Source organism: Panthera leo, chromosome B1 (assembly GCF_018350215.1).
Source record: "Panthera leo isolate Ple1 chromosome B1, P.leo_Ple1_pat1.1, whole genome shotgun sequence".
Classification (NCBI taxonomy): domain Eukaryota; kingdom Metazoa; phylum Chordata; class Mammalia; order Carnivora; family Felidae; genus Panthera; species Panthera leo.
In genome coordinates, this window is record NC_056682.1 from 43,715,266 (window position 1) to 43,731,586 (window position 16,321).

The 16,321-nt window shown below is 38.6% G+C and overlaps 1 protein-coding gene across 2 annotated transcripts in view; it reads right to left on the minus strand.

Annotated features, from left to right (window-relative positions):
- ADAM9 (ADAM metallopeptidase domain 9) overlaps nucleotides 1–16,321 on the minus strand; it is a 149,921-nt gene that overhangs the window by 128,579 nt on the left and 5,021 nt on the right. For both annotated transcript variants that reach the window (XM_042934796.1, XM_042934797.1), the window contains exons 2-3: nucleotides 11,124–11,221; nucleotides 7,827–7,885 (exon numbers count right to left, since the gene is read on the minus strand). In XM_042934796.1, coding sequence (XP_042790730.1) covers nucleotides 7,827–7,885; nucleotides 11,124–11,221 — 157 coding nt within the window. The remainder of the gene's footprint in view (nucleotides 1–7,826; nucleotides 7,886–11,123; nucleotides 11,222–16,321) is intronic.

The following is a 16,321-nucleotide window of genomic DNA, read 5'->3' on the forward strand; positions in this document are numbered from 1 at the left end:
GGCCGGACGGACTGTGTTCCGACAGCAAGCGCGACTTAGCGTCTGGGAGGTCATAAGTTAACAGCTCTGCTCGGAAAGCGGGAAGGCTAGAGGACAAAGGGAGGGAGAGCTGCTGAGCCCCCGGACGGCAGAGCTCAGCTTGGCGGGGAACAAAGGCGCCAGCGCCATCTCCCCCGCCCATCCCCCAGCCAAAATCCCAAAGGGAACCAGTTCCTGCCAGGGAACTTGCTCGCTCCGCGCAAACACCCAACTCTGTGCTTCTGCGGAGCCAAACCTCCGGCAGCGGATCTGACTCCCTCCCGCTGCCACAGGGCTCCTCCTGAAGTGGATCACCTAAGGAGAAGCGAGCTAAGCCTGCCCCTCCAGCCCCCGTGCACCTTGCCTACCCACCCCAGCTAATACGCCAGATCCCCAGCAACACAAGCCTGGCAGTGTGCAAGTAGCCCAGACGGGACACGCCACCCCACAGTGAATCCCACCCCTAGGAGAGGGGAAGAGAAGGCACACACCAGTCTGACTGTGGCCCCAGCAGTGGGCTGGGGGCAGACATCGGGTCGGACTGCGGCCCCGCCCACCAACTCCAGTTATACACCACAGCACAGGGGAAGTGCCCTGCAGGTCCTCACCACGCCAGGGACTCTCCAAAATGACCAAACGGAAGAATTCCCCTCAGAAGAATCTCCAGGAAATAACAACAGCTAATGAACTGATCAAAAAGGATTTAAATAATATAACAGAAAGTGAATTTAGAATAATAGTCATAAAATTAATCGCTGGGCTTGAAAACAGTATACAGGACAGCAGAGAATCTCTTGCCACAAAGATCAAGGGACTAAGGAACAGTCACGAGGAGTTGAAAAACGCTTTAAACGAAATGCAAAACAAAATGGAATCCACGATGGCTCGGCTTGAAGAGGCAGAGGAGAGAATAGGTGAACTAGAAGATAAAGTTATGGAGAAAGAGGAAGCTGAAAGAAAGAGAGATAAAAAAATCCAGGAGTATGAGGGGAAAATTAGAGAACTAAGTGATACACTAAAAAAAAATAATATACGCATAATTGGTATCCCAGAGGAGGAAGAGAGAGGGAAAGGTGCTGAAGGGGTACTTGAACAAATTATAGCTGAGAACTTCCCTGAACTGGGGAAGGAAAAAGGCATTGAAATCCAAGAGGCACAGAGAACTCCCTTCAGACGTAACTTGAATCGATCTTCTGCACGACATATCATAGTGAAACTGGCAAAATACAAGGATAACGAGAAAATTCTGAAAGCAGCAAGGGATAAACGTGCCCTCACATATAAAGGGAGACCTATAATACTCGTGACTGATCTCTCCTTTGAAACTTGGCAGGCCAGAAAGGCTTGGCACGATATCTACAGTGTGCTAAACAGAAAAAATATGCAGCCGAGAATCCTTTATCCAGCAAGTCTGTCATTTAGAATAGAAGGAGAGATAAAGGTCTTCCCAAACAAACAAAAACTGAAGGAATTTGTCACCACGAAACCAGCCCTACAAGAGATCCTAAGGGGGATCCTGTGAGACAAAGTACCAGAGACATCACTACAAGCATAAAACATACAGACATCACAATGACTCTAAACCCATATCTTTCTATAATAACACTGAATGTAAATGGATTAAATGCGCCAACTAAAAGACATAGGGTATCAGAATGGATAAAAAAACAGGACCCATCTCTTTGCTGTCTACAAGAGACTCATTTTAGATCTGAGGACACCTTTAGATTGAGAGTGAGGGGATGGAGAACTATTTATCATGCTCCTGGAAGCCAAAAGAAAGCTGGAGTAGCCATACTTATATCAGACAAACTAGACTTTAAATTAAAGGCTGTAACAAGAGATGAAGAAGGGCATTATATAATAATCACAGGGTCTATCCACCAGGAAGAGCTAACTATTATAAATGTCTATGCGCCAAATACCCGAGCCCCCAGATATATAAAACAATTACTCATAAACATAAGCAACCTTATTGATAAGAATGTGGTCATTGCAGGGGACTTTAACACCCCACTTACAGAAATGGATAGATCATCTAGACACACAGTCAATAGAGAAACAAGGGCCCTGAATGATACATTGGATCAGATGGACTTGACAGATATATTTAGAACTCTGCATCCCAAAGCAACAGAATATACTTTCTTCTCGAGTGCACATGGAACATTCTCCAAGATAGATCATATACTGGGTCACAAAACAGCCCTTCATAAGTTTACAAGAATTGAAATTATACCATGCATACTTTCAGACCACAATGCTATGAAGCTTGAAATCAACCACAGGAAAAAGTCTGGAAAACCTCCAAAAGCATGGAGGTTAAAGAACACCCTACTAACGAATGAGTGGGTCAACCAGGCAATTAGAGAAGAAATTAAAACATATATGGAAACAAACGAAAATGAAAATACAACAATCCAAACGCTTTGGGATGCAGCGAAGGCAGTCCTGAGAGGAAAATACATTGCAATCCAGGCCTATCTCAAGAAACAAGAAAAATCCCAAATACAAAATCTAACAGCACACCTAAAGGAAATAGAAGCAGAACAGCAAAGGCAGCCTAAACCCAGCAGAAGAAGAGAAATCATAAAGATCAGAGCAGAAATAAACAATATAGAATCTAAAAAAACTGTAGAGCAGATCAACGAAACCAAGAGTTGGTTTTTTGAAAAAATAAACAAAATTGACAAACCTCTAGCCAGGCTTCTCAAAAAGAAAAGGGAGATGACCCAAATAGATAAAATCATGAATGAAAATGGAATTATTACAACCAATCCCTCAGAGATACAAACAATTATCAGGGAATACTATGAAAAATTATATGCCAGCAAATTGGACAACCTGGAAGAAATGGACAAATTTCTAAATACCCACACTCTTCCAAAACTCAATCAGGAGGAAATAGAAAGCTTGAACAGACCCATAACCAGCGAAGAAATTGAATCGGTTATCAAAAATCTCCCAACAAATAAGAGTCCAGGACCAGATGGCTTCCCAGGGGAGTTCTACCAGACATTTAAAGCAGAGATAATACCTATCCTTCTCAAGCTATTCCAAGAAATAGAAAGGGAAGGAAAACTTCCAGACTCATTCTATGAAGCCAGTATTACTTTGATTCCTAAACCAGACAGAGACCCAGTAAAAAAAGAGAACTACAGGCCAATATCCCTGATGAATATGGATGCAAAAATTCTTAATAAGATACTAGCAAATCGAATTCAACAGCATATAAAAAGAATTATTCACCATGATCAAGTGGGATTCATTCCTGGGATGCAGGGCTGGTTCAACATTCGCAAATCGATCAACGTGATACATCACATTAGCAAAAAAAAAAGAGAAGAACCATATGATCCTGTCAATCGATGCAGAAAAGGCCTTTGACAAAATCCAGCACCCTTTCTTAATAAAAACCCTTGAGAAAGTCGGGATAGAAGGAACATACTTAAAGATCATAAAGGCCATTTATGAAAAGCCCACAGCTAACATCATCCTCAACGGGGAAAAACTGAGAGCTTTTTCCCTGAGATCAGGAACACGACAGGGATGCCCACTGTCACCGCTCTTGTTTAATATAGTGCTGGAAGTTCTAGCATCAGCAATCAGACAACAAAAGGAAATCAAAGGCATCAAAATTGGCAAAGATGAAGTCAAGCTTTCGCTTTTTGCAGATGACATGATATTATACATGGAAAATCCGATAGACTCCACCAAAAGTCTGCTAGAACTGATACATGAATTCAGCAAAGTTGCAGGATACAAAATCAATGTGCAGAAATCAGTTGCATTCTTATACACTAACAATGAAGCAACAGAAAGACAAATGAAGAAACTGATCCCATTCACAATTGCACCAAGAAGCATAAAATACCTAGGAATAAATCTAACCAAAGATGTAAAAGATCTGTATGCTGAAAACTATAGAAAGCTTATGCAGGTAATTGAAGAAGATATAAAGAAATGGAAAGACATTCCCTGCTCATGGATTGGAAGAATAAATATTGTCAAAATGTCAATACTACCCAAAGCTATCTACACATTCAATGCAATCCCAATCAAAATTGCACCAGCATTCTTCTCGAAACTAGAACAAGCAATCCTAAAATTCATATGGAACCACAAAAGGCCCCGAATAGCCAAAGTAATTTTGAAGAAGAAGACCAAAGCAGGAGGCATCACAATCCCAGACTTTAGCCTCTACTACAAAGCTGTCATCATCAAGACAGCATGGTATTGGCATAAAAACAGACACATAGACCAATGGAATAGAATAGAAACCCCAGAACTAGACCCACAAACGTATGGCCAACTCATCTTTGACAAAGCAGGAAAGAACATCCAATGGAAAAAAGACAGTCTCTTTAACAAATGGTGCTGGGAGAACTGGACAGCAACATGCAGAAGGTTGAAACTAGACCACTTTCTCACACCATTCACAAAAATAAACTCAAAATGGATAAAGGACCTGAATGTGAGACAGGAAACCATCAAAACCTTAGAGGAGAAAGCAGGAAAAGACCTCTCTGACCTCAGCCGTAGCAATCTCTTACTCGGCACATCCCCAAAGGCAAGGGAATTAAAAGCAAAAGTGAATTACTGGGACCTTATGAAGATAAAAAGCTTCTGCACAGCAAAGGAAACAACCAACAAAACTAAAAGGCAACCAACGGAATGGGAAAAGATATTTGCAAATGACACATCGGACAAAGGGCTAGTATCCAAAATCTATAAAGAGCTCATCAAACTCCACACCCGAAAAACAAATAACCCAGTGAAGAAATGGGCAGAAAACATGAATAGACACTTCTCTAAAGAAGACATCCGGATGGCCAACAGGCACATGAAAAGATGTTCAACGTCGCTCCTTATCAGGGAAATACAAATCAAAACCACACTCAGATACCACCTCACGCCAGTCAGAGTGGCCAAAATGAAGAAATCAGGAGACTATAGATGCTGGAGAGGATGTGGAGAAACAGAAACCCTCTTGCACTGCAAATTGGTGCAGCCGCTCTGGAAAGCAGTGTGGAGGTTCCTCAGAAAATTAAAAATAGACCTACCCTATGACCCAGCAATAGCACTGCTAGGAATTTATCCAAGGGATACAGGAGTACTGATGTATAGGGGCACCTGTACCCCAATGTTTATAGCGGCACTCTCAACAATAGCCAAATTATGGAAAGAGCCTAAATGTCCATCAACTGATGAATGGATAAAGAAATTGTGGTTTATATACACAATGGAATACTACGTGGCAATGAGAAAAAATGAAATATGGCCTTTTGTAGCAACATGGATGGAACTGGAGAGTGTGATGCTAAGTGAAATAAGCCATACAGAGAAAGACAGATACCATATGGTTTCACTCTTATGTGGATCCTGAGAAACATAACAGAAACCCATGGGGGAGGGGAAGGGAAAAAAAAAAAAAAAAAAGAGGTTAGAGTGGGAGAGAGCCAAAGCATAAGAGACTGTTAAAAACTGAGAACAAACTGAGGGTTGATGGGGGGTGGGAGGGAGGGCAGGGTGGGTGATGGGTATTGAGGAGGGAACCTTTTGAGATGAGCACTGGGTGTTGTATGGAAACCAATTTGACAGTAAATTTCATATATTAAAAAATAAAAAAAAATAAAAATAAAAAAAAAATAAATAAATAAATAAAAATAAAAAAATAAAAAAAAAAATAAAAACTGAGAACAAACTGAGGGTTGATGGGGGGTGGGAGGGAGGGCAGGGTGGGTGATGGGTATTGAGGAGGGAACCTTTTGGGATGAGCACTGGGTGTTGTATGGAAACCAATTTGACAGTAAATTTCATATATTAAAAAATAAAAAAAATAAAAAAAAATAAAATAAAATAAAATAAAAAAAAAAAAAGAAAATATTTAGATCTATTAGATTTTTTTTTTTTTTTTTTACATAGTAACATCACTACATTGGAGTCAAGCAGGATCCTTCAGGAGTTTTGTGAGAATTAAATAAATACTATACCTAAAAGTACCTAATACAGTGCCTGGAACACACACACACACACACACACACAAAAAGTGTTCAATAAATGTTAACATCCATCAAATACAGTAGAAGACTTCAGAAAGTCTGTCTGAAAATATCTGTCACATTGCCTGAAATTCTGCCAAGGAGACTCAAACCCTTTGGGTGAACATCCTCTTCTAGATAAAAAGTCTTACTCAAACTTGAGGATGCAAAAAAAAATCAGGAAATCCTGTTAAAACACAGATTGCTATGACACCTCCCAAAATTCTGGTTCATTCTAGAGTTAGGCCTGTGAACTGGCAACTCTGACAAACTCTCAGCGGCTGTGGAGAGGTTCCAGGACTAGGCTTTGAGCAGCACTTCCTTAGACAGAAACACTTAGCATCCCTTCATTCATACCTCATTGTAAATGGGTCTATCGTGTGGCTTTTTTTTTTCTAGAATCTCTCACTAAAGATATTAGAAGTTTTGCTGCGTAAGAAAAGGGAAAGATGGGAGAAGACAGGCCATAGGAAAGTTGGGTGACTCAGCATGCTTAAAAACTTGGCATTTCAAAAAGACAGCCAAAGAACACAGGTTACCAAGGTGAGATTAGGAGAGAACATGCCAAAATGCAGAGAAGGGATTAAAATGGGGATGTGAGGAACACCTGGGTGGCTCAGTTGGTTGAGTGTCTGACTTCAGCTCAGGTCATGATCTCGAGGTTTGTGAGTTTGAGCCCCACATTGGGCTTGCTACTGTCAGCCTGTCAGCACAGAGCCCGCTTTGGATCCTTTGTCCCCCTCTCTCTGCCCCTCCCCCGCTTGCACATTCTCTCTCAAAAATAAATAATTTTTTTTTTAAAAAAGGGGGGAGATGAGGGGCGCCTGGGTGGCTCTATCGGTTGGGCATCCAACTTTCAGCTCAAGTCATGATCTCACGGTTTGTGAGTTCGAACCCTGCGAGGCTCTGTGCTGACAGCTCGGAGCCTGGAATCAGCTTCAGATTCTGTGTCCCTCGCTCTCTGCCCCTCCCCCACTCGTGCTCTGTCTCTCTCAATAATAAATAAATGTTAAAAAAAAAATTTTTTTTAAAAGGGGGGTAGATGAGAGACTACTATTGTGTTCTACACGTTTGTGTCCCTCCCCCACACCATAGAAACATTCATATTTTGAAACCCTCACCATCAGTGTGGTTGTATTTGGAAATGGGGCACGAAGGAAGTAATCATAGTTAAATAAGGTCATAAAGGGTAAGGTCCTGAGCTGACAACATTAGTGTCCCTATTAGAAGAGACACAAGAGAGCTTGCTCCTTCCCCACCCTTCACCCCCCACACCAAGGAGGCCATGTAAGTGAACACAGCGTGAGAAGATGGCCATCTGTAACTCAAGGGGAGAGTCCTCGCCAGACACCAGCCCATATAGCACCTTGATCTTGGACTTCTGGTCTCCATAACTGTGAGAAAATAAACTTCCTTTTTTTAAGTCTGTGGTATTTTGTTATGGCAGCACTAGCAGACTGATACTAACTATTAAAGACTTCTTTACCTCTGCTCAATTGTTCCTTGGCCTATCACAATTAAAAACTTTTCTTCTGAAATACAGCTTTCTGTAAATTTATTTTCCCTTGCCCTAATGTCAATGGAAACACCAAATAGTATGGCTTTTTCCACACTGCTACTCTTGTTATCCTCACCTTTTTATCCATCTACTAAACAATATCTAACTAAATATACTATTTAAATATACTACTTAAAATATACTTTCTTAAAAATATATAATATTTTTAAACAAATTACCAAAAAGCCAAAGTAAATTAAATTTCTTACTTGTTCTTTTCCAAGTGAATAATATGCTCTTTTCCTTCAGCTTGAATAATATAAGATACCTAAATGCACAGAGAAGGAGAAAAAAAACAATAAAACACCATCTTATAAATTACTTTTCAAAAACAGGTATTTATAAGATACTGGAAATTATCCTGAATTAAAATAATTTAGCACTGACTGAAATTGTTTTATAGAACTTTATAACTGTTCTTAATAAAAATATACTCTGACTGGGGCACCTAGGTGGCTCAGTTAGTTAAGCATCCAACTCTTCGTTTTGGCTCAGGCCATGATCTCGCAGTTTGTGGGATTGAGCCCCTCATCAGGCTCTGCGCTGGCAGCAGAAGTGTGCTTGGGATTCTCTCTCTCTCTCTCTCTCTCTCTCCCACACACACACTGATCACCCCTACCTTCCTTTAATAACTTATTGTGGGAAATCATCTGCATATCCATCTAAACTCTTCTTAAATTCATTTATAATTCAGCTGTAACTTCAGGGATTATTTCTATTAAGTCTGTCCAAGTATTACCTACAGTATAAAGTAATTCTTCCTTTTGTTTAAGTGAAATGAATTTCTTAGTTTCAAGAGATTATCTCTAGTTCTAATTATCCAAAAGCTGACATTCATACGCTTTTATGATTTTGTATCTTCACACAGCTTACCACATTTCATCAATCCTAAATCACACATTTTTCCCCTCAAATGAACATCTCCTGAATTCAGGATGCATCATACAAAGGCAGAACAGTCAAACTGGTAGGACTCTGTTTCTTTCTTAATTAGTGGTATATTAAACAATAGTGTGCCTTACCATGGACAGCATCCCAGAGCCAATGAACTAAGATAAGACAACTTGCACTTACACATCCTGAAGTTCATGGGATCCTCTTCTCTACCTCAAACAACTCTGAAACAACTTCCCCAGCAACTCACCACTTCATTAGTGGGAAGCATTTAATGTGACCGCTAGAAGCATGAGATTCCACTTTGCCTTAACTCTTTAACAAAACAGGAAGTCATGGAGGGACTCAACAAATAATATTATTAGAAGTGTTCTCTTATTTTCCTCACTGTCTCTGGACTCTAAGTTAACATTTTGCCAAGAAATAGCATGATCCCCTCTTCTAGGGCTCATCAACATCTCAATTCTAAGGCCTAGACCAAGTTACAGAATCTGGCACTCTGCTTCCACATCTGAATGCGAGCCTGTGATCTACTTCGATCTCAACTTAGGCATCAAAAATACCAAGCTCCTAGTTACAAACTTCTGGTGACAAAAAAGACAATGGAAATGAAAAGTACAGCATAGAAAAAATAGTCAGTAAAATGGTAATAACATTGTTTGGTGACAGATGGTCACTACACTTAACATGGCAAGCATTGAGTAATGTATAAAATTGTTGGATCATAATACTTTATACCTGGCACTAATATAAAACTGTATGTTAATTATACTTCAATAAGAAAAGGATGAAAACTAAAAATAAAATGAAAGAAAGAAAGAGAGAAAGAAAGAAAAAAAGAAAGAAAGAAAGAAAAAAAAAGAAAGAAAGAGAGAGAGAACAACAAAAAAATACTAAGCTCCTTCCATTGTCACAGCTTTGGCATGTGCTGTTCTATCCTCTCTGCTCTTGGTCAGTCATATGATATAAAATCACCACCATCATGTCATCTGAGAAAAATTCTGAAGAGTCTGAGGATTGTTTCATAATGCTATATTCCTTCCCCAAATATCTGCCTGGATTGCTCATTCCCCTGCTTTACTCAAGGGTCACTTTCTCAGTAAGGCTTTTCCAGGCTTAAAAAGTACAAACCCTCTTACCCCACCCTTACCCTCACCCAGCACTCGTTATCCACCCTGCTGCTATAATTTTCTCAAGAGCACGCATTACCACCTTAAGTAATCTACATCAATCTACCTTAGTTCTTTGTTTTTTGTCTCCTCCCCCAACCCCACTAAAATGGAAGCTCCATAAGAACATGGATTTTGTCTGTTTCGTTCACTGCCATAACCCTAGTGCCCAAACAGCACTTCTACTTCTCCAAATATTTATCCAGGCACATGAATGACATTTATTATGATCACAAGTATCTGTGTGCATAGTCACTGTGCTAAAGAGTGAAGAAGAGGAGACAAATAATGAAGCAAGTATACATTAATTCTATTCTAAGTCAAAACATAATCCAATGGCAGTATGTCCAGCTCAAGACAGAAACAAGGAAGAATTCTAAATTGTAGGGTTATTTATTCCTTACTTATAGAGAAGAAATGGGGTTGAATGATCTACCCTAGTGGTACTACCTGGAGGTTACTAAACCAAAAAGCTCCTGACTCTCAACTCCAGTGTTCTTTTTACGAGGTCCAGCCCCTACACAATGTTCGAGCTACCCTCTTTTTATGAATATATCAGCAATTCAGATATAATTAACAAAACTCTAACCCTCCTTATCTATTACTGTTAAATTACAGTACAGTTAAATTATGCTTCTATAAAGTTGAAGAATTGGAGAAATCAGTTGAAATCCAAACATTTTTTCTGAACTTTACAGTAGGAGAAAATAGTATAAAAAATAATTTTTGTGCATTGGGTTACAGCGTTCACAGCACAGTAATGTTTCTTCTGATATGGAGATAAAACACTTTTGAGTAAACATTCCCATTTATGAAATATATACATGTAACATACTACTATTCTCCAGAGTCTGTGAAGATACAGTACGAAGTATTCTTCCTATCACAAACTAAGAGAGGTTCATTCTTATTATTATGAAAAGACCACTGTAACCATCACCAGCGAGAAAAGGGTTACAAATCTGTATAATCAGGGGCGCCTGGGGGCTCAGTCGGTTGAGTGTCCGACTTCAGCTCAGGTCATGATCTTAGTTCATGAGTTTGAGCCCCATGCTGTCAGCACGGAACCCACTTGGGATCCTCTGTCCCCCTCTCTCTTTGCCCCTCCCTGCTCACGCTCTCTCTCTCAAAAATAAATTAAAAAACACTTTTAAAAAATCTATATAATCAGCATCCTAAACTGGTCATAAAATTTTATTTAACTGACTATTTCATTCTGTTATGTTTCAAGTTGACCATTTGTCTTAAAAAAAATAAGAAACTACTAAGGATCAATATATCACTTTAAGTAGAGTAATGGCCAACAGATATCAGTGCCATATGTATGGTGGTACACTAATCACTGGCCAACACTACTCACTGAACCAATACCTACTGAAAATAACACACCTATCTTTAAAAAAAAAATTTTAACACATACATATTTCTTAAGAGATAACTTGCCTGTTCTGAAAAGGGCCTAGGGGCTTCTCTTCGTTCTCTAGTTAATCTCCAAGGAGTTATAATTTCATAAGAAGAGAGATGTGAGGTCTGTTGAAAACCTACAGAAAAGGGAAAAACAAATATTATATAACAAATGAACCTGAAAAATTAAATGGTACCAAAATGTAATGGAAATCAAAAGCTTTATGTCCAAATCACAAAAAAAATCACGTGACCTTCACATATATACCTGTGTGTGTATGTGTGTATATATACACCATATAATTTTATACAAAAAATAGCAATATACCTGATAAGTATGAAGGGGAAAAATATATTCCCTAAAAAATGATGTAAGTCTTCACAGTGCATACACAGCAATAATTTTCAAACAATTGTTTGCTATTAACTCTTTTTCTTAAAAGAAATCTTAAGGTATAGACACAAGAAAAAAAAAAGTGCTTTGGTGGGAAAATAGAAGGAAAGCATCTGGAGCCTAGCCCACTCACTCATCTCCCATTTTCCACCTTCATCCAACACAAATGAAATCCCGAGACAGTATTGGAATACCTATGAAACAGACCAGGACAATTAGAGGGAAAAGTTGCTTTCAATGTCTGATGGATTAACTCTAATAAATACACACTTAACAATGCAGCAATTATCTCAAATGAAATTACTGCCACAAATCTGTCCTAAAAACTAAAACTTGTGATAAAATTTATTAACAGTGAAGAACTCAAAACCATCATGCAGCCTTACTCCCAATTCCAATCCTGTTCAGTTTACTGCACAGTAGAATCATATCTAAGTGGAGGTTGGGTTCTAAAGTCATCACTTGAGCAAAAATTGAGTATAACCAAAATTTCCCAAATTCCTTAGAAGACTTCTCTTACTGGAGTCTGAAACAAAGTCTCTCAATACATCCAACATAATATCTGATGGCATGTCAATTTTTTTCAGTGAATTTAATGAAGTAGATGGTTACACCTAAGGACCATGGATGAAAATTCCTTGTCTCTGTATGTTCATATGTACCTAAACCACATCCAGTATGAGGAGGCTTCAGTCTAGCATATACAAACAGGAAGACTAATGCAAGAATAGTCACATTCTTCACTCAGTAGATCAATGTATGAAACAATTTCATTAAGTGGAATTTCTTCAACAAATGCCCAAAAAGGGGGGGTGGAAGGGTGAAAGAGCCTTATAATTTAAAGAGCCTTATAGGGGCACCTGGGTGACTCAGTTGGTTAAGGGTCTGACTTCGGCTCAGGTCATGATCTCATGGTTCGTGAGTTCGAGCCCTGCATCAGGCTCTGTGCTGACAGCTCAGAGCCTGGAGCCTGTTTCAGATTCTGTGTCTCCCTCTCTCTCTGCCCCTCCCCTGTTCATGCTCTGTCTCTCTCTGTCTCAAAAATAAATAAACGTTAAAAAAAATTTTTTTTTTAATAAAAGAAAATAAAGTACTAATTATCTAGCATCTCCCAAAGCTCCTTCCTTTTCATCAGCCTTACTAACCCCACACCTTAGAAAGAAGACTACAATTCCTTCTTACCTGGTCTCCCTACTCCCACTCTCTTCCTTGAATCCAACCTGTGTGTTCATTTACCCATTAATTGTTTATGTCCCTCAGATTTCTCAAATACAAATGAAAATGAAGTATTTATAGCTTTCTCCAAGATAACACTGTATATACAAATGTCTATAACCTTGTCTAGTTTGAGATTTTAAAAGATACAACAGAAAAACAAATTGTATTCTATCCAATACAATACATATAATACTAACAGTTTTCAAACTCTTTACCCATCTTTAAACACCTTATGTCTTTATAATATGATATACTATCTAAATGTGGATTCAAGCCATTACATAAAAACATCAGAAATGGATTCCAATACTCACAAAAGCAACCATGAGCTTATCCAAGGCATATTTATAACATACTATGATAAAATATCATTCAGATATTTGGAGTTATTAATTGGGAACCATGACAAAAGAAATCCATGGCCTTAATACATGCCGGCTTCAAATCACTAGCTAGAAACATCCTTAATCCCATCCACGTTAATTGAGGTACAGGACTACTTCCTCACCCAGAATAAACCTTTCAATGACTTCTGGGGTTTTTTTTTAATTCCTAAAAATACAAGTTTCAATATCATCCTTAATAATTTCACTCTGGATCATGTTAATCTGTTCAACTACTAGGACAGTCAGTCACTCTAGAAGTGGTATTGTTAACAGAACCAGACCCTTGTGCTCTCTAGCCAACAGAAACTGACAAGGGGGGAGGCGGGGAGCCTGGGTGGCTCAATCTGACTCTTGGTTTCGGCTCAGGTCAAGATCTCACAGTTCATGGAATGGAGCCTCATATCGGACTCTGTGTTGACAGCATGGAGCCTGCTTGGGATTCCCTCTCTCCTTCTCTCTCTGCCCCTCTCACTCTCTCTTAAAATAAATAAATAAACATTTAAAAAAAGAAGAAGAAAGAAATTGACAAGAGGCCGAACAGGAGTTTCAAGCAAGGCTTTTATCAGGGGCTTCTGCAGGAGCAAAAGGCAGGGAACACAAGGCAAAGTATCCTTGGGCTAGCTCCCTGAAAAATGTCCAGGGAAAGTTTTTAAAGGGGCTGAGGTAGGAAAGAGGTGACATCTTAGCACATAGGGGCAGGAAAATACAGAAAGTTGGGCCCACAGGTAGTTGACAGACCATACTTCATACGTGGTATGTTTCATTTGCATGTTAAGTTAAATTTTTAGCATTACGTTGAGGAGAAAAGTCAGTGACAGGTCAGAGCTAGGTCCACTTGGCTCTAACTGGCCTGGTGTTTACAGGAGCACACAGGCTGTAAATTGGGTCCTGGAGCTTGTTACAAGCTTGTGGCTTTTGACTTCCTGATCACATGCAGCCACCTGCAAGCTGGACTAGAGAAATGGGTTATTGCCATTGGTGCTCTGAGAGGGTTCTGAGTTTTTCTGCAAGTTTCAGTGGCACGAACAGTCGGCAGGAATAAAATTATTTTAGTGAGTAAAATAAATTAGAAGCTCTGTGTGACAAAAAGTAAATCATTGTGTACATTTATTTGCAACTTCCTCTGACTCTAGAATGATTTCAAAATAAAACCTTTTGAAAGTAAATCGTTATAGGCAAGAATACATGTGCTAAGAGGCTCAGGCAACTGTTAAACAATATGCAACTGAAGTTTTCTCATTACAACTCAGAAGAAACATAACAGAGAAAAAGAAACATCTCAGAACTACAAATGGGCAGGCAGATAATTTAAAGAGCTTTCAATTTCAAACAGGTTAAATGACTTTAAAATGTCATACAGCTAGCTTCAGGCCAGGTCTGAAACTATGATCTTCTACCAAGACTGTTAGCAAAGAATAACAATCCAGTATAGGAAAGTAACATTCTTTCTGTCCTTTTCATTTTAAAATATAATTCTTGATAGGAAAAAAAACAAAAAAACAGCACCACAATTATCCTTTATTTTTAATAAGACTTTCAAAATTTTAGCAACCAAAAAAAACTTCTGTATGTGGAGCCATTATTCCAATACTGACTTCTTGGTTTTAAAATCCAAGGATCTTTCTGAGTCCCATAAGGCGTTCCAGAACATCATAAGAAATTGCACATATTTTTTCCCAAATTCCTTTCTCTCTTTTTTTTTTTTTTTAATTCCAAATAGAAGCAACCTTCTCAGGGTTGCCAATATGCCAAAACAATATGTTCCCCATGTTACTATAAAGTAAGTATATGCACATTATTTGTATAAAGCTTCAACCTCATCACTGCTGACATTTGGGACCAGAAAATTCACTGCTGTGGGGGGCTGCCTTGTGCAATGTAGGATGTTTAGTAGCATTCATGGCCTCTACCCACCAGATGCCAGAAGAACCAACAGTGTGACAGCTAAAAATATCCCCCACATGCTTTCTGTGGGCAAAACTGCCCCCAGTTGAAAATCACTGGTATAAAGATATAGTTCACAATGAAAATACAAACCTCAATACAATCAACTAGATGGAGAATACAAATTTGTTATTTTAGAATTTGACAAATAAGCACACTGTCAAAAACCACATTACCGGGAAACATGGGCTAGAGACAAAAATAAGAGCTGAAACATGAAACTTAAAGAGTCTTAAACTTAGTGAAAGAAAAGAAAGGATGTTAGTTGCACTTTTCTTCCTCTAACTCCTTAGATCTTTCTATGAACTCTGTTTTGGAGAAAGTCTATGTTTCATAATAGTAACTGTAGTAGAGGGCAACAAGTTAAAAGAATTGTACTTAATTGCAAAGCAAACAAACATGGGCTTTTCTCCTTTCCTTCCTGCCTATTATATAAACAAACAGCCACCTTTAAGTATTTTCACTGTAGAAGATAAACCCAAGTGCCACATATAGTACAAACAAAATAATTCTGTTGCCCAAATTATTTCTTGAAAAGAAATTATTGTAATTAGATCCATAAAACGCTGTTATTTTGAGCCACATATTTCCATCTCACTCAAAAGGTCAATCCCAAGTGTGTACATATATATGATATATATCATATATTAATAACTATATTTTAAAAATTATAATTGCCACTGCTATGTCCTACCTTTTTACATTTTTTGAGTGTTGTAATTTCTTTCCACATTTACTTGTCTTCACATTTAAAAATAAACAGGGGCACCTGGGTGGCTCAGTCGGTTAACTGTGCAACTCTTGGTTTTGGCTCAGGTCATGATCTCATGGTTTGTAAGTTCCAGCCCCGCAATGGGCTCTGTGCTGACTGTGCAGAGCCTGCTTGGTATTCTCTCTCCCCTTCTCTTTCTGCCCCTCCTGCTCACTCACTCTCTCTCTCTCTCAAAATAAATAAACTTAAAAAAAAAAATCTTAAAAAAAAAAAATGCCCCTTTGGGAAAACCACCAACCACTTATAAGATTTAATGCCCTCAAGAACTTAAGTTCCTCTAGCAAGGAATTTAAGTTTTTTGAGACAAAGGATGATATATCTAGTAAGGATGATAATCTTATTGATCATATGTTTCCTACCCTGGTACAGGGTTGAGTAAACGACTTTTTACCTTTATATCTATACATACATAGATTTTCTAATTGTTAATTATCATCTACAACCTGAATTATGCTTTATTTTCAAGATTAACATCTTTTATATCAATTTTCTAGAAATCCACATGGTCCACATATTTGTCATT